Source organism: Puntigrus tetrazona, chromosome 15 (genome assembly GCF_018831695.1).
Source record: "Puntigrus tetrazona isolate hp1 chromosome 15, ASM1883169v1, whole genome shotgun sequence".
Lineage (NCBI taxonomy): Eukaryota > Metazoa > Chordata > Actinopteri > Cypriniformes > Cyprinidae > Puntigrus > Puntigrus tetrazona.
In genome coordinates this window covers 15,536,058-15,555,745 of record NC_056713.1, presented here as the reverse complement: position 1 = coordinate 15,555,745, position 19,688 = coordinate 15,536,058, and the positions used below count along the sequence as shown (strand labels likewise).

Here is a 19,688-nt window from a genome sequence, read left to right as displayed (position 1 = left end):
CTGACAGGATTTTTACTATGAGGTTAATCACATTACATTGTATAGTCAAGATATATACATTTCAGTGCCTTTCAGCAGTTATCTCTACTGTCAATATCTGTTCATAATTGTATAGTTGTTTATATACAATTATATATATATTTTTATATATATTATATATATTTTATACAGCTATGTTATTATTCCAACTGCAATTAATCATAAAAATGCATATACAATTACACATGATTAAATATAAATAGTCACAACATAGTAGTGAGATGCAATAAAACTTTATTTAACCTTTTCTGATAAGAAGTGTGCAAACTTGAGCATTTTTGACAGTCGTTTCTGTCCAGTCCACTCGTTTTATCGCATTTAACCACAGCTGTCGTCGTTTTTTTTGTCTGGCAGTGGCATCAGTTATGCAATTATATTTCTAATTTGAGGCTGTATTTTGTCCATTCTGACAACAAGCCCGAACCGGTGATGTTTCGAATAGGTGCCTCTAGTCTTCACTTTGTTTTGCATTCAGCTAGCTCTGTGACATAATTGTGATGTCATTATATTTGATAGACCTGGTTGTGCGTCACTCAGAAAAAATGGGCCAATCAGAAGAGAGGCTCATGAAGACATTAGACAGGCCAAAATTAATGTGTTTTTGACAGAGATCCTAAGAGGGGAGTTGTACAAACCTATTAAGATGGATTGTTTTACTTATACCATAAATATATATTCTTAATGACATCAAAATTAAAACTCCAAAAAAGTGTAGAATATGGGACCTTTAATATATATATATATGAAGGTAGTCAATACATCTGTATATTTGTGCTGTCAAATAATCACAATTAATACAAACATGTGTACATACACACATATACATAAACATACACATTTATGTATTAGGGAATTGTTTTAGATGCAATTACTTCTGCTTAATCAGTTTGACATCACAACTGTCTATCCAAAAAATATTATGAACAAAACACTTACATTTACACAAAATGGCTATTTTTTTAATAATTATTAGCATAATTAAATGACATTGTTGCTTCTTAAAGCAGATCTAGCTCTTTCACCCATTTCTTTATGATGCCATAATTTTCGATGATGGCATTTTTGGTAGGAGAAGCTCTGATTGAAATGAGGCAGTTGGGTAGGAATCGAGCAGCGTCAACACATATGCAGGTTAATTTCACTGAATGCATCCAAGTGCTGAGCTAGAGGAGGTGGATGCCTGCTACGTCTATCTATAAAAAAGTGAACGAAAGAGGAAGGCTGAGACAGAGAAATAAAGAGTGCAAGACGGAGAGAGAAAGAGAGATGGAGAGAGTGAAAGAGAGAGACGCCTGCCGCTGCGCCACCAGTCATCTGGGACTAGAAGCCTTTGATGAATTGTCGGGAGGATGCTGCAGGGGGTTGTGGGTAATGGGCAATGAAAGATTGGTCAGCCATGAAGGACATGTATGTACTCCTTATGTAGACTGTGTTACTTTGTTCTATTACTGCTACAAAAAAAATGGAATATAATGAGAGCAGCATCTGAGACTAGAAAGAAATTAATCAAAGGATACGGTCTCGTTCTGTGTGGGTTTTTGCTGAACGGGCAGATGAGGCCCCAGGAGTCTTTGTATCTGGCTGCGCGTTATAAAAACCGTTCCGCCGCTGGAAAAAAGCAATTCAAACTTCCTCTAAACTCTTTCTACTGATGTGCCAGCAAAACGCACCCGGTCCTGAAGGTGGCAGGGGTCTCAAACGACGTGACCCCTGGCGCATCCCACCCGAGCAACTGTTCCCCCCTCCCAACCTCTGTCCCCGGAACAGTGCCTGACTCTAGAGCCATAGCTGTTTGCACTTTGAAGTCTTAAGCGCTTGCCTTTGGGTTAATCGCCTGTCTCCTGATCCTGGGCTTAGCCGCCCATCTCTGTACAGCATCTGCCTGTGTGCTCTGGCTGCTGGCATTGACAAAGAAAAAAAAAAGACTCCACACGAGTTAAAAATAACACCCTGTCCTCCTCCTCCTCCTCACCTTGGTCTTATGACTGTCGTGAAAGGTTGTTGTTTGCTAGCGAGGGTCCTGTACAAGTGGTCGACTCAATTTTCACTCCCTATAATTCTTTCTGTCAGGTGCGAGCGCAGCAAGCAAGTTTGCGATATGGTTGATTATCACTGCCGTTATATATTTTGAGCACAAGAGCAAAACGCAACAAGCTACTCATTTCACCTGTACACTGTTAGGAAAAAGATTATTAAGAGTTTGTTTTAGAAGACACGACTATTTCAGTATCACTCGCTGATTCTTTGTGAATTTTACTAGCAATTTCTGGGTGGAAATTGTTTTCAGCTTATTAAATATTGTTATGCTACTAAATTAGTTTTTTTCCCCACTTTTAGACATCATGGCAGAAAAAGGCATATATTTGTAGATATTAACATGCAATTATGATTGCAAAAGACAAGAGTTTCCTCCATAAATAAACGAACCATTTTAGCCCTCAGCTTTCTAGACTGCATTAAATAAATAACTCTAAGTGAAATCACAAGGGGTGATGCACCCAAAAATAGTATGACCTGTAATGGCCAAGCTCATAGTAAACTAAAATAGGGTCCTCGATCTCCCACAAAATCCAGTGTCTGCCCTCTCCAGTAGAATACATTCATATTCAATTTCAATAATCATCTAGAATGTTACAAACATCCTAATTCCAAAAAAAAACGTTTGCATAAAGAATGTCATCATATTCACCCCTCAAGTCATTCCAAACCTATATGAGCCCAAATAAAGAGTTTTACAATTAAAGTTAGTGGGGTTTGTGTTGTTTGGGACCTCACTGGCTTCCATTGTATGGATAAAAACACTTTTCTTCATAAACATTTAATAAAAAAGCTTTTGTGTTTCACAGAAAGTCATTACATAAAATAAAGCTGCTCAATTGATGACAGAATTTGGAAAACTATCTCTAAAAGCTCATACACTAGTAAGTTGCATGCATGATGACATTTAAATGTGGATATCGACAAAAAATAAACTTGCATCAGAAAATCTCAACATTATCATCTAGTCTTGAATCGCTAGCCTTGACATCACAGATCTCTCCAGAACCAAAACGCAGAGCAACACCAAACGAAGTATGCGCCTTACAGATGCATATTTAATAAAGATCTAATTTATTATTGATTTTTCTGCCATTTCAGACAGCTCAAGTCCTGCATCCATCAAAGAATGTTACAACTTGTATCTCCAGGGGTCTGGCTCAGGATTAGAGATGCGCGAGCTTCGGATAGAGTACATCCTCCCACACATAGACAATATGAGATCACCACAGTCCAATATCAATGGGACGACCTGCTTTTAAGGTAGGTGTGACACTCGCTGTGAGACTTGATATAGACATGTCAATTCTTCTGAAATAGCCAATATAATCCCTGATAATAATGCTCATCATTCTGGCTTATTAATATCCTCTCGTATCATCCATCGGACATGCTATTTTAAGGCTTTATGTTGTATATACAGTGAAAATATTTTACTACTCATCTGACAATTGCTATCACATTTCATGGTTCTAAAATAATGTTTTGAAATAATTCATTAAAGAAAACAAAGTCTGTTTGTAAGTGCAATAACTAGAAAATAGTTTTGAAATTATAAAGGGGAATTGCAAACATTTTAAAAAGGCATAAAACTAGAAGAAAAATTTCATCACACTTTACTTAAAGCCTTTATAAATAATGCATTATAATTATTCATAATGTGCATTGTAATACATTATATTATAAGATAATTATAACCAAATGTAAAATGCATATATAAAAGTTTTATAATATTTTAAATTAGTTTACAATTATTTATGAAAATATAGTGAACATATATTATATATGAACTACTCTTATAATGCATTTAACATAGGCTTTAAGTAAAGTTTTGGTAAAGTATAGTGTTACCAAAAATGTAAAATCATTCAAATTGAAATTTTATTAAAATCTTTATATATATATATATATAAAACAGAAAAAATGACTAATTCTAAAAAATTTCAAGAGCCTGGAAGCCATATTTTCCAAGATAGTGAATGAAAGATCTACACACGCTTTCCACAAATACGCTGAGACTGTAAAAACAAACAACCAACGGAGTCTGCAAATACTAAAGACACGCAGCACAGACGGCATCTGTCCTTTCTTTCACCCAAAAGAGATTTGATGCCCAGCATTAGAGGATGTACTTCCTTGTCCAACATCCAATGTTGTGTAAGACTCTCCCTCTCCATTGGCTCTTCTGAAAATGAGATCGATACTCCGTGGAGAGACAGTGACCTTTTTCCTGGCTGGCTGATGGATTTGAAGGTTAAAAAAGGCATAAAATATTTTAGCCAGTCACCATCCCTCTAGAGATCAGAGCGGGGAGGGCAGGAAAGGGAAGGAAAGGGAAGGCTGGGCTATTGGGTGAGAAGGTTTTTTTCAATTTTAGACATTATAGCAATTTTCCTGATGTCGCTTTTAATTTAGGAGACGAGCAGAGAACACAGCAGCGTTTCGCATGGCTGTCTGTGTGTGTGTGTGCGGGCGTAGTGCTCCAATGAGAACTTTTATTAGATTCACGATGCAGGATAATTAAATAGGCTGGCTTTGGTGGTGTCGTGAAGGAAAAGGATGGTTTGAAACAGCACAGCCACTTAAGGCAATCCCACTGATCAATATAATAGAAGCAAAGCTGTGGGTTATTACGGAAAAGCCAGTGATGCATGGAGAAATTCATTCTTTTCTCTGCAATGTTGAAAAATAGAGATTACCGAGAAATTGTTCCACTTTTCAAAGCGAAGCAGGAGAAACCGTTAATGGTGTTCCAGTCCCAGTGTTCAGAAATACTATTTGAATATGCTTCAGAAGTGAACTAATCCTTAACGAAAGCAGATATTTGTATTTCTTTAATCTTGAATGATTATTGTAATTGGCATATGCAGAATAAATGACTGTAGGATTGATTTGTTTTAGGATTGAGTGTTCGCTCGTATTTACAGTGTTTCTTCAGTCACTAAAATGCAAATGCCTAACTGCAGTGATTTACTGTGTCTACCTATAGACAGCATCAGGGACTCTTGTCTTCCTGTGCATTAATGGTCTATTTCCTGAACAAACAGGATTTGGGAAACAGGCGGAGAAACAGATCAGAGGAAACCTGCACAGGCCAGAGGAAGCCGCTACAGGCTGGCACTTTACCATCTGAGTTTAGTTAAACACTGTCTGAAACAATGAGGCGTCCATAACAATGAGGCACCTAGGTGATCAGATTGATTTCCTGTGCTGCCGGGTGGGTGTAGATTAAGTTAGGTGTCAGCCGCGCTCTTGCCCTGACCATTTGGTTGCAGGCTCAGCGACTGACGTTCCTGACCCCAAATCAGCAGCTGTTGCTTAATATGACTTCAATTCTTGCCCTCAATCTCTCAATCAGTGTGTACTGCAATGAGATACATGCCACGACAGCCGCACGTGTGGTGCCAATTGGAAAAGAATGCAATGGCAGTGCAAGATCATGTGACCTCAATCACATTACAATGTGGATGTGAATTCTGAGTAGTGACTAGACTAAATATAATTTAAAAAATAATCACAATAATAAATATTTTAATATTTATGCATAAATGTAGATTTTAATAATTGTATAATTTACTTATATTAATTAATTAATTAATCAATAACTGAATATATAATTCTATATATTATAAAATTACTGCAATAAAATAAAAACACACAATTTAAAAAGGTTAAAATATTTTAGAGTATGCAAAATTTTATACAAATTTATAATAAAAAAATTATTATAGTAGTGTGTGTGTATATATATATATATATATATATATATATATATATATATATATATATGTGTGTGTGTGTGTGTGTGTGTGTGTGTGTGTGTATAGATAGATAAATGTTCACATCATAATGCATCATTTTTTTACATATTTGCATTGGTAAAAAATCGTAGAGTGATTTCCTCTTTATTTCCTTTATTAGTCACAACTATGTGAATATGAAGCATCACTTCTGGATCAGAATGCAAAGTGTTTTCTGAAAGTGGCATAAAATATAGATTTACATGGCAGGGGTAGAGCTGCATCTTCAACCAAATAATTACAATAAAGAAATACAAGCTAACTATATGTACTATATTGAATTGCATAGCATTATATATTTTTCCATTGCATCATATTGAATTGAATCAAATCAATTCTATATTGTATAGCACTGCATTGTAATATGAGTAAATTGTCTCATATCGCATCAGTAGCTTCATATTTATCTTTTATGTATTGTGTAGCTGGTTGTGCATTGAGACGTGTGTCGCATCAGTCTCAGTTACAGAGATGCATATCCCTAATGCATAAAATATTTTATTATAGAATATATATTTAATTATAAATTAAATAAAAAAGTTTAGCAAACAGTATGTGTATGCAATGTATCTCGGTCAATGTTGATCAAAGGATTGATCAATAGAATAAAGTATATTTCAAGCATGTTAGTTATGACTCAGCTGTACATGCTCAGTGTATCTCAACATTCTAACCTCTCTGTATTCCAGCATAAAATATAGCTTATATTGCACAATGCAGCAGAATGCAGTGATGCTCTCCCAGCAGAGACAATAATGCACTAAAGTGAGATGTGTTGCGCCGCTGATAAGCCCTATAATTACATGCATAAATAATTAGGTCGGCAACTCTGCAGGGGTAAGCGTCTTGGACTTATGTTCTAGGAATTCAGGTTATGGCCCTGTCTTCACAGAGACTGCTCAATAAGCACAAAGAGGACACTTCCTTAATGGACAGGCTTAACTAAAAATCAAGAACAGAAAACGGCAGCATGCCGTAAATTATTCATGAATACAGCCAACTCTCTCTCTTTTTCCTAAGGGCGATTTAATTAAGCAAATGATAAATAAAGGAGAAGAATCATTGATGTGGATGACAACAATGCAGAAGCCCAACAGATCAATGCACCATAATAATGGAGTGACCGGTGGCGATAATCGCCTAAACAGAGAGCTGGTGCACAATCAATGACTTGTCTAATTGAAACACACTCAGAATCTTCAGATAGTTTGTTTGACTGAGTTAGCACTATTTATTAGGAAGAATTCTATGATCAAAATGTCCCTCTTCACTTCATTTCGTTCTTTGACTATATTCATGGGTTCGTGGGATTGTGCTTTTTATTATTAAATTATCTGAGAAGAAACTGGAAACAGTGCGAGCTGAAGGAAGTGAGGCCTCACCTGTTTGACACGGTCAGGGTTGACGGTGGTCTGTGGCTGAAGTATGCTAACCGGCTCTGTTTTCTGAGCGCTCTGAGGCATCTCCCGCACCTTCTCTGCGATGAAGTCATGGACACTGTTCAGCGCCTCTACAGTGCCCTGAATCAAGCAGACACGCTCTGTTGTTCCTAAAGGAGACACACAATGAGAATTATAGTTTAGGCTCAGTGTGATTTACAGATGTTGTCCAAAGTGTGCTGCACAGTGATTAATAAAATGGCATTTTTCTCAGTGCAGTGATGAGGTGAGGGCCAAAGGAGCATGTTTTCTGTGTAATAAACTAAAAACAGGTTTCCAAACGCCACTGCATTGTTCCAACATGCTTCAGTATTTTCCATGTCAACTGAATTCCTAACTTTGAAAAAAAAAATCACAATAAAATTTAGCTGTGAAATCAATTAATTGCATCCATAATAATAGTCTGTGCTTGCATAAATATTTTTTATTACAACAATTTATGCATGTATACATATTCGTATATAATATTTATACATGATTTTTGTTTTATATATGCATATGTATATATGTGTATTATGTAAACACTAACTTTTATTTTATATGCAGTTAAATCAGTCTGACTGCACTAGAATAAATAAATTATTTCACAGCAAAGACAATTGCTATATTATCAAATAAAATATAATAAAATATGGTCACCTATATACACAGTCACACATATTTAGTGAACAAAATATATAAAAATATAAAACTATTGTCAGATGACAATATTATACATATTTTACATAAAATTTTACTGTTTAAAAATTTGGCGTAGTTAAAATGCATAATTAAAAGTGACAATAAAGACATTTTTTTCAAAAAAATGATTCTATATGTTACCTACTACAAGCTTCCTATAGTTATCTATCAATATATAAATTTCCCATCAACCTCTCATAAACATTTCCTCAGTAACACAAAGTTGTTTTACTACTGCTGGTGTAAGAATGAGGTCGTACGGCATGTTCTTGCGATTGATAGTGTTTGGAACAAAAACGTTGATGGAATGCTTTTTTCCTGACATAGAAGCTGCATGAAATATCATCAGCTGACAACACCAGGAATCACTAATAACAGAAGGCTTGCTTTCTGTTTTTACTTAACTAAATCTTATAATATCATGGCACATTGTTTGTATGACAGCCATGTACAGTGATAAGTATCATACGTGTTATCAGAGAGCGAATCCGTCAGTGGCTGGGCCATCAATCATATTACACTAGAGACTACAGACATTGTGTTAAGAGACAAACAACCAGCATTAGAGCATCTGCCCATGTAAATACCATGGATCTATGTACATGCAGACTGAAGTTATGGTAGCAGCTGCAATAACAGTCGCCTGGCAATGCTACTATTTTTGGCAGCCTATTCACAGAAAGCCTTCCATTAGACGCCCCAAAGTCTCCACTTTCAATTAATTCTGATACAATATCGGCATTTTGACTCCAATTCCACGGAACATGAGGTTAAACCCATGCACACACACATACATTCACCATTGTTTTAATGGTGCAGACTCTAAAGGAATTAACCAACTGCGGTTCTCTGATTGGTTACTAATCCTTCTACACTATAACATTTTGCCCCGAAAGCGTGCTTCTGGGACATTTATCCTCCAAAACCCACCCGAAATCACACTGCGCCATAACAGAAGCAGTCAGACGTGGCTATTCAGATTCAAAAAATAAAAACAAAATCCACAAAAGCTTTAAGTAGAAGGGAAGAGGGGGAAAAAAACTCAACCAGACTGATCCGAAGCCAGGATCTCTTGGCTCCCGAGAGGCTGGGAAGCGAATCGGCCCTTATCGGCACGGCGCAGTAGGGTTTTCCGGTTTCCTTTTAACCTTCTATTGTTTACTAGCATGAAAATAATTGGGTTCGGTCCCAGACTGGCTATATGAAGCCGTGTTAATACGCTCAAATTGAGGAATCTCAGGATCATGGATGGGATCTTACAAAAAAGAAAAGGGAAAAAAAGCTTTGCTGAGCTCCTGACAGCTGGCGGCCCAAGAGTAATCTGTGGCAGACCAATCGGGGCGGTAGATTATTAGAGCAGAGATCACCATTGTTTTGGCAGGGAGATGAGGGGGGTAGGGTGTGGACAACACCAGTCAAACAACTGTCAGAGAACGAGGGCTATAGTTTTGAATCATTACATATTTTTTTGGTATAAACATACACATGATGAACTGCATATAGGCACGGTTATGTTGGCAAACAAGCAGAAAGCTTATGTGCTGACTGTCTGGATGAAGAGGTGCTGGAGAGGTTGTGATGTGTCTGTTGTGAGATACTCAGCGGGATATGGGAAGAGGCGGGGGGAGTTTAGAAAGAGGTCATTGAGGATCTTCTTCCCTCCTGCAAACAGAAGGGTCACTTTCTGACACACGTTTAGGTTTCTACCCATGGAGCTCATTGAAAGTGATGGGCAGTTTGCTTTACCACCCATCTAAGCACATAAACACCCCCCACACCCACCCTCTCCCAACAGCTCATTGCCTCGTCAGTGTCCATAACAAAAAATAGTACACATCAGCCTTACGCTCAACAATATTTTATATACAGACAATATCATATATACACACTATATTTTTTGGCTGAGAATATAAAATTAGCCAAGAGCCATAAAATTAACATTTACATACTAAATGAGACAGAATGTATTAAAAACATATATAAATGTTGTTATATACATATTATATATACATAAAATTATATGTAATATTTAAAAATAGATTTTTTTATCCACGTGTATGTGTGTATATGACATTAAATAAATGTAATTAATTTTTCATTCAAGCATCTAAGCAATCTTTTTATAAAAAATTATAAAAAATATCTTTGATACATTTATATATATATATATATATATATATATAGCTGTTTATATATATATATATATATATATATATATATATATATATATATATATATATATATATATATATATATATATATATATGAAAAGGATTAATTAAAAAAACATTCTGAAATATAATTTTTCTGCATAGCTGTAGTACACAGTGAATGAATGCCAGCTGTGCAGGCGGCAGTTAAAAATTTTGATTCTGATACAGGCCCTGTGAGTCACTGTGCTGCTTCTAAAATTAAGGGTTTGGTCTCCATCCATACAGACACAGAGGCTAGAGACTAATAGACATATTAATCACCAATTTCAGAATAAATGCAAACTTTGTGCTAGTAGCATTTAAAGAAGCACATACGGCTTACAGTACAGACCAAGAGTTAAAACTAAGAAAAGGTATTGGGCAGTGCGGAGGTGTTTTATATAGTTGCCTTGGGAATGCCTACTTGGCTCTGTTCACTCTTGTGCTAAATTGTTTTTATACAGTTGTTAAGTAGATGAGTCATTCATTCCTTGTTCTTGTTTCTAGATGGAGCACCTCTTTGGTGATTTAGCTACTGAGAACATAAAAAATTATAATTATTGTTATTATTACTGCACGGGCTATCCTATATTTCTTTACAGGAATGGCATTTTTTCTTCCCAAAAGCATATAAAAAAAATGAGAAGGGCCTGTTTTGTGTAGTTGTGTGAGTGATGAAGTGTCTGGAAGGCTGTTCTAAAGAGTAACTCCATCATGACTTCAAAACTTGCAGCAAAAGACAATGCAAGTCCATAAGGGCCCCTAAACGAAACCACATGAGCATGTACAAAACATTAACATGTACTGTATGGAATGCAATGTTAGCTCATTAAAAAAGAGCCAGTTAAACCAGGTAAATAGTGCAGCAATGTGAGGTAATGCTTAGATCCTGCTAATTACTTAGGGAGAGCACAGAAACATGGTGGCTCATAGCTAGATGGGTATTTTGGTTATTTTGTATACTAGATGAATCATGGTTTAAGAGAAGTATAGATCTGCATTGTTGTGTTGATCATTGTACAGACGTCAGACTGACGTACATGGCCGGACACCGTTTTTTAAGGTGTGTCAGGTTAAAAATAGTCCAGCAGAAACATGTCTCAAGACCGTTGCTCTGTCTAGCTGTTCGAAAAGGAGAATACGTCCTGTGTGAACGCCCTCTAATCTCTCCTCAGAGCACTGCTGCTGCCACAGACTCAGACTCAGTGTTTGTGCAAATTGCTGTCAGAATTGGTAGGCAGTGTTGAAAATGATGCCATAACCAAACTTGAAATAAAAAGGCTATTTTTTACATTTGTGTGTAGTTTCATCATTACTGAGGACTCTGCCATCATTTACTCGCCCTCATGACGTTCCAAACCTGTACAGTTTCTTTATTGTGTTGAACACAAAAGAAGATATTCTGAAGAATGCTGGTAATCAAAAGTCGATGGTCCCCATTGACTTCAATAGTATTCTCTACTATGGAAGTCAATAGAAACCAACAACAAAGATTCTTGTGTACAACATTTTTATTTTTGTATGAAGGCGGTAGATGATTCCTAAACTAGATGCCCAGAGCTTGTCCATAGAGAGAATAGTGCACTGTCATGTAGATCACAAATGCTGATCACAAGCTCCCGAAACACCAAAGCTGCAAGATGGATTGACTCATTGATTGACAGGACTCTGAACCCAATGGCCACAGCAAGCTCAATAACCAATTAAACTGCTGCGTACCGCATGACCAGTGACACCAGCTGCTAGGACACATGGACGGTCTTTCAGGAGACACATCGTACACGACGGTCCAAGAAATGTCTCTACACATTTTGTATCACAATACAAAAAACGTTTGACAACCTTCCTGATTGCCTTCCTTTCAAATAGTCCAACAGCAGCCCTAGAGATTTCGTGAACATACAACCCTGCCCGTGGATGAGGTTACAGATGTTTCCTGGATTTGGTGTTAGGAGAAAGAACCGGGGAGGGGGTCAAGAGAGAGAGAGAGGGGAAGAATGAGTTGGGAAGGTGGGGGGATTAAAAAAGCCATCTCCCTTCCTCAGTGACTCGTATTTTCCTGTCTGCTCATCAAAGGGCTTCTGATTGCAGCCTCCACATACACGAGTCCCACAGGAGCACATGGGTCATTGTTTCAACATGGAGCACCCACTACGGGATGAAGTGTTGACTGTGGGGACTGGCAAATTAAAACAGGGGACACCTGGGTCCTGTTGGTGTCAGTGTGCGCCGTAATGTTAATAACTACATGAATGTTTGGGAGGGGGCCAGTCCAGGCATATGACATAAGACACATCACCACAGCAACTGGCAGACCCTGAAAATATTGTGGGGCAGCTGCTGATGACGTAATGTGTTTTTATTTTAAAACAGAAAGGACGGGGTGTTGCATGTGCTTATGTAATCACGAACAGTAAAGAGGAAGAAGAAAGATGAGGATTGGAAATTCGGAGAGAGTTTCCATTCAAATCTCTTTATGCTCTTTGAAACTGTATTTTATAGTCTGTCAGGCTGGATGGATGCTCCAAATCCAGACGTTTCTTTATGGGCCTACACTACCCCATGTAAGCAGTCACTAGGGCAGATGGGAACCTTTCTTTCCAAGTCTTCTTAAAGAGATAGTTCACCCAAAAATAAAGTCTCTTCTTAGAAATCAATGATTCCATGAAGACCTGTAACGTTTTTTATATATTTAAAATTCTTCACACTAAGAAAAAATAGTGAGGTTTTATGGAGAACCCATAATGTTATTACATCACTACAACCCCCACCACCCTTTGGGATATTTATTTTCAAAAATGTACAATACAAAGCAACATTGGACCACACTGACTTTCACTGTATGAACGATTAAAAACACGCTTTTATTCTGTCACAAAAAGAAAGTAATAAAGGTTTGAAAAGACGCAAGTGTGAGTAAACAATTGCAGAATTTTCATTTTTGGATGAACAATCCCTTTAGTCAATTCAACTCTGCTTTTCCAATGGAACAAGCCTCTCTAAACAGCAGAGGAAGGATAGAAGGGTCTCCAAAGAATAACAAAGGGTCTGGAAGAAAGAGTGAATTCCTCTTCAGTGATGTCACTCTTATTGAGAAGTGCCGGGTTTGTCCACCCCTTTTCCTCAGTTTGACCTAAGCCGTCCCCAGCCCCCAACATCTATAGTGGCGTCGCTATGGTTACGGGGCCCATGTCGTGCAAACAGCTGAAGAGATGCCTGGGCTGGGATCCTGTCCTCATCTCATTCTCTAATGTTCTCTCTCACCCTCTCAAGACCTTCCTGCACACCCCTCCAAGACCTCACAGGGGGACAAAGACAGAGCGCGAGACAAAACAACAGGCAGCGAGTGAGAGAGAGACACAGCGAGGAAGGGAATGCGATAAAAGGGAAAGCGAAAGAGATGCTTTATTCAATATGTCCAACTCACCAATAAAGAAAGGAAAGAGGGGGTAACATTACTCAGAGAGAAACTAAACTCTCCAAAAAGAAAGATGAAGAATGAAAAAAGAAGTGGGAGATGGGAAGGGGGCCCTAAACCTTTCTTTTTTCAAAGGCTCCTGGCAGCTTTTCCACTTTAGCTTAAGAACAGATATTTGCCTGAAATTGTGTAATCTGTGCATTTTAGATGTGATACGATTCATTTAGGGATGTCAATTTAAGGGAAAAAAAAGTTTATCATGCTCCAAGACCCATGTGTAAGATTCATCATTGGAGCAATTCATAACTGAAATGCCATCGTAATGTTCTTATGAGTCATACAAGATGCTTTTTTTCAATTAAAAGTAGCGGGGGGAGTAACAAGTGCAAAAGGATCACAAGACACTTTTTTCAAAGTGGTGCTCATGAAGAAAGATTGAAAAACAATACATATGGCCCTAGCATAAGTAATAAAAAATAACACATTTATTAAAATAAATAGTTTGATATTACTGTTTTCAGCCCACCTATACTACTGTTTAAAAATTGGTAAAACAATTATTATTTTGATATTTAAAAAAAACAATGTAAAATGGTAATATTGTGAAATATTATTTAAAATTAAATTTATTCCTGAAGCAAATCTGAATTTTCAGCATTACTATTCAGTCTTGAGTGTCATCCTTATTTCTTATTTTTATTAATGTTGAACACAGCTGTGCTGCTTGATATTCTTGTGGAAACCGTGATACTTTTTCAGTATTCTCTAATGGAAAAAAAATTATATGAAATGTTTTTTCTCTGCAGATTTGTTGTGATTTTGTTCAGTTTACTGCCATTTCAAATAATAGCTCACGTTATTAATAAAAGTAAACAAATGACAGTCTAGATTATTTCTTATATTTCGCATATGAAATGAATAAAAAAGCAGGGTCCATGAGCTTAGACACTGACTCACTGTTGATGAGGAAATGACTCAAGAGGCAACTAAGGCCAACTCCACGGGTGTGTTATGCAGATTTCTGAAGAAGGGAACTGCATTTGGAGATGGTTAATCTCAAGGGACAGAAAAAAGAAAAGGCCACAATTGCCAAAATGGGATGTTTCAGAAGACACATCTGAGTCTGTAATCCTATGTGACTCGCTTCCTAAACTCACATTTCACAAACTTAAGCCCTGAAGATCACAAGCAGCTATTTACTGTCATAAATCTGCTTCATACAAACCTATAAGTCAGATAAGAATGTGATGTTATTTCTGGACAAACACCTCACGTTCTGACAGAGAGCTCTCTCAACGTGAACTCAAACTCACAAACCGAAGGTATAACAAACTAGTCTGAGCAGCATTTCACTAAACACTCACATCTTTGGCGTTTGCATCATCGATAGCTGCATGAGTTATGTCTTCTAATAAAAATATCAAAAGGTATTTTCAGCAGATCTTTTTTGAAAAGAGTTACAGTCCCTGATTTACGACTGCTGACGTTTAAAGAGAGCAGTTGCCTTTGCCTTGCAGGGGAACGGAGAGAAGGTGTAAAATCCATAGATGCTTTAGTGTTTGCTCCTTGTTAGAGGAGACTCCGCTTTACAGCCAATGAATTCACTGCTGAAATGATTTCAAGTGTTACACAGACTACGGTTTCACTCAGACCTTCCGCACACTTGTGAAGGATTATGGATATTTTTAATTGTTTCTAGACGTGTGCATTAAACACTGGGACTGAGACTCCATTGCAAATCCATTGCATCTGTGTTTGTGAAGATTTATCAAAAACGTCTATCCTCGAGAGGTTTCTGTGGATGTTTAGTTACCACATTGGTCCATCTTACTTATTGTAGCAAGCAACCAAACAACTGCTCAGCCAAATACAAGGAGATCCAACGCATGTGTAACAGCTTGTTATACTGAACCGAGTATAATGCCTGACCCACGTGTCAACATGCACATGCAGTAATATGCTTATATTCTGAAATGTTTGCTTGTTGCACACCTACACAAAAGCCACCTTCATTATTCACCAAGTATCAGTTCACTTATAGACGTGCTTGAATTAAGCTACAAGTACAGGAATTCTATTACACACACACACAGACACACTTAATGTACACCACTGTATCCCAGCGTGCATCTGCAATCTCCAAAAAGGCCGTTGTGGTAACCCGAGCTGGTGTGAATTCCTGCCTGCACAAATGATTCAAACAGTGACTGATGGTCATCTACATTAGGCTATAGAGGAGAGAGTAACCCACTGGCCCCCATCATTCAGTACGCTGTGAACGGACAACCCATTTAAGATCCTTCCTCTGCCTCCTTTCGTCCTTCCTACCTTAGTTTGAATAATGAAGCTGTAGAAAAGAGAAAAGTGAGCAGGATGATGGAGAGGTTGTGTCGCGATCCCTCTGTCATCAAATTCCCAGTTTGCTCATAACAAAGGCAAAACTCTTAAGCCATTTGTTAAATGTCTGTCAGTACCTCTGTATTGTCTACTTAATTTCTGGGCTATTAAAATATTTCTATTTCTATTTTCTAATGGAAAAAAAATTATGTTTTACTTCTATTTTATTTTATTTATTTATATACTTCTAAAATGATCATTATTAGTTCCATTCTAAAATGTATTTACAAATGTATTATTATTGCAATAATACTATTGTAAAATGACATTATAATATAGATTTTATTCATTAAGATTTATTTGTAATAAGAGCTATTATTTTGGTATGTGATATTTTAACAGTCATTATTCTTTTGTCAGAAAATCTGGATATTTGGGTAAATACAAGGAGGGAAAATCACATATCTGCATAATATAGTTTTATTTATGCTAGAGTTTAAATGGCTTGATTGAATAAAGTTAGCTAGCTAGATAGCATACTCCTAACCTTTAACTGCCCTGTAACTTGAGAAATGAACACTGTACCTTTTATAGTGAATGAACACGGACACCTCTATTTGCGAAATGAGCCAAATTCTTTAAATCTGAGTAAAAACAATTGCACTTGCACTAGCAACATTAGCACATTTTGCTAACTATAAACTTCAAGTTAATTTTGCATTTCAAGAAGATCGTATTTACACGATCTCAAACTAGTATGAGTATCATGATGCTGGAAAAAGCAGCTGGAAAAAAGTGCCATTTTTGCTACAATATCAGAATGCTAACGTAGCCTAGCGTGTTTGCAATCCTCTAAACGTTTCCTTCCTAAATCTACATCTAAATGCTTTTCCCGTCCACATACTCGGTGTCCTCAACTCCTTGAGCGCATCTCCCTGCGGAGGGATTGGGTTCCACACAAGTGCTCGGAGCCCAACACACACCTGTCTCTGCTTGCCTGCTGTCCATCAAAGATGTCTAAACACTGCCCGCCTGAACGATAGGCAGATTGAGTCAGCTGGCATAGCTGCTCCAAACAACCTACAACAAGAACATCCAAAACTGCTGCCACTTTCCCCCAAAGCTGTCATGTCCTAGCGCCGCTAATTGCTAAGAGTCGTCTTTGGTCTGGTCCTCCTCCACTGGCCTGTGAGTCATCTCCTCCGAGCCCATCGAGGCGCCCAGGCCTGAAGATCCAGGGCCAGCTTTCTGCTTTGGTTCTTTATCAGTGTTTTCAGTGTCTCCATACCCCGAGCCAAGTTTCAGTCTCCAGCCTACTTCTTATCGCAGCCCTTTAGCACTAACTTCTTATTTTTCGTCTGCTACAAGAGACCACCAGAAGAGCTTTTTTCCATTTTTATTGTTCTGTCCCATGTTTTCAGTTTTCTACTTTTCATAATGTGTATTAATCTGCTCAGAGTTTACTCAACAGATGACCTTATCCATAGCAACGGGAGAATGCCTGCCGTTTTACATCATGCACACAATCTGTTCCCCATTTCGTACAGCTGGAATTCGAGTGAGGCAATGGGGTTGAGGAGCCAAGCAAGGCCAGAGAAGTCAACCTGAAAATGAGACACCCCCACCGCCTTCTAAGGCTCCCAGCACCACGAGAATACACTGACAGGCGTGCAGAAATCAGAGTTTGAAACGAACATACACTGCGTACAGTTGCCAACATATGAATGGATCTCGCATGTGCATGCAGATGTGCAGACAGAAGGCGCTTGTTGTAACTCAGAGCTGGCGGTCCAAAAACTGCGCTCTGGTAGCAGCCACGTCACTTCTCAGAAGTCAGTTGGGTTTAATTGAAGAATTGGCTTCTTTTCAATTTGTGAGTGTGGATGTGAATTGAATTGGCCACACCCCACAGGAAGTCGAACTCGAATGGCAGGAAGAGGAAATTTAGTGAATAGAATGCAATACTGCCCACCCACTTTTTCAACAGCCTGGGTTATGGAAGTCATTTTTACATTCATGTTTCCCATAGGGATTCATAGGGATTCCAAGTCTTCATTACAGAGTTATAAAACATGAACCACACCAACCAGCTACGAGCTGAATCACAAGATTTGTAATGCAGAAAAAAGACAAGACAGTTCTGTCAGTGAGGGAAAGAACTACAATGCTAAACTGTTTTACTGCTAAATCTGTACTTAATGCACATTAATTGTGTGGAAATGGTGCTGAAGTCCAACTTAAGATATACTTAAGTATTTCTGATTGTGCTAAAGTGGAACTATTGCAAGTATACTTTAGGTACACTTTAAATATTTTGCATTTAAAGACTGATACTAATGCATACAATCACCAGTGAGATTAAAATACATTTTATGCCTAATAATTGTAAGAAATGTGCATTGTAGTAGTACTCCCAATAAAGTTTAATTATACAGTCTCGGGCGATGTATCAGTAAATATGTTAACACTTTTAAACTACTTAGTATGACATATATATTAAAGTGCTGCAATTCCCTTTGAAAATTCCCTTTTATGCAGTGTGTTACAGAGTAACACAATGAAAACAAAGTGTTAAAGCTGAAAGTGCACCCTGTATAAAGTTATTGTCTCTCAAAAGAGAGTCGAGTAATATAAAATGAGTCATTTTTAACTTTAAATTTGGGAAGCATTTAATGAAAAAATAATAGCAATTTCTTTACAATGCACAACCCTGCTGCTCAGGGACAATCATGGCACCGCCTTAGGCCAGCTTGTGCAGCACTCCGGAGTCGCTTGACTTGCCGTACAATTAGGATTCAGCTCCAAAACCCCTTTAGCCTGCCTTAGGTTAACGTACAGCTCATGTCTAAAAGGACACGATCAGCACTGCCTGTCAGGAGAAGTTTCATTTTGCTGTGGCTGCCAAAATGCACACGTAACCAGAGCTATTATCCAGCTCTGCTGAGGGAGTTAGCAAACGCCACTCCGAATGAAGAAGCTCCCCGTTAGGAACAGAGAAGCACTACACTCGTTTCTACGGTTAAAGGGTGTGGGTGTCTCACAATCGACTTGGCTTTCATCCTCCTTCCTGAAATTTGGCATGGAGCTCACGCCGCTGGCCAGCCAACCCCTGTGCAGTAAAGTGCTAACATTTCATGACAAAGGAGGCTCTGAAACGCTGCCCCTCTGCCTGCACCTGCCCTGCGTGGGCAAGGGAGGTGAAACAGTGGGTATGAAGGTTGAAAGCACTGATTGTGAAGTCTTCAACGCATGTGGGGATCTTCGCCCTTTCCGCTTCAGGTTTTAGCATGAAAACATGAGAGGCTAGTAGTCAAAGACAAATGTCTTTTAAAGGTGCTTTGTTCTTGTTTATTTGCTTGATCTCGTTTGGGAAGGCCCAAGTGGTGCATCAACTAAACGTTTTGGGGAACATTTGGCTTTGGCGATAGCTGAGAAGCAAATAGCAATTAGCAATCTGCAAAATAGCAATTAGCAATCTTCTTTGTGTCTGCGGTTGAAGGTTTCATGTGACTGAAAAGGCAACATCATACAGCCTGGCTACAACAAGAATAGCAAACTATAATCTGTGTCTTTGTTTTACTTGACTATAGGCCAGAAGATACAAAGTCACAGGGATGACAAGATATTAGCTTTGGGAAAAACAGGTTCTAAAAAAATAAAGACATGCTAAACGTTCTTTTGTACTTTACACAAGAGTACAGTGGCTTAACTAAAATTATATGCAATCACTCATTGCCATTTACAG

The 19,688-nt window shown here is 37.9% G+C and overlaps 1 protein-coding gene across 2 annotated transcripts in view; it reads right to left on the bottom strand.

Annotated features, from left to right (window-relative positions):
• nova2 (NOVA alternative splicing regulator 2) overlaps window positions 1-19,688 on the bottom strand; it is a 51,446-nt gene that overhangs the window by 11,804 nt on the left and 19,954 nt on the right. For both annotated transcript variants that reach the window (XM_043258650.1, XM_043258651.1), the window contains one exon: window positions 7,259-7,425. In XM_043258650.1, the coding sequence (XP_043114585.1) occupies window positions 7,259-7,425 (167 nt within the window). The remainder of the gene's footprint in view (window positions 1-7,258; window positions 7,426-19,688) is intronic.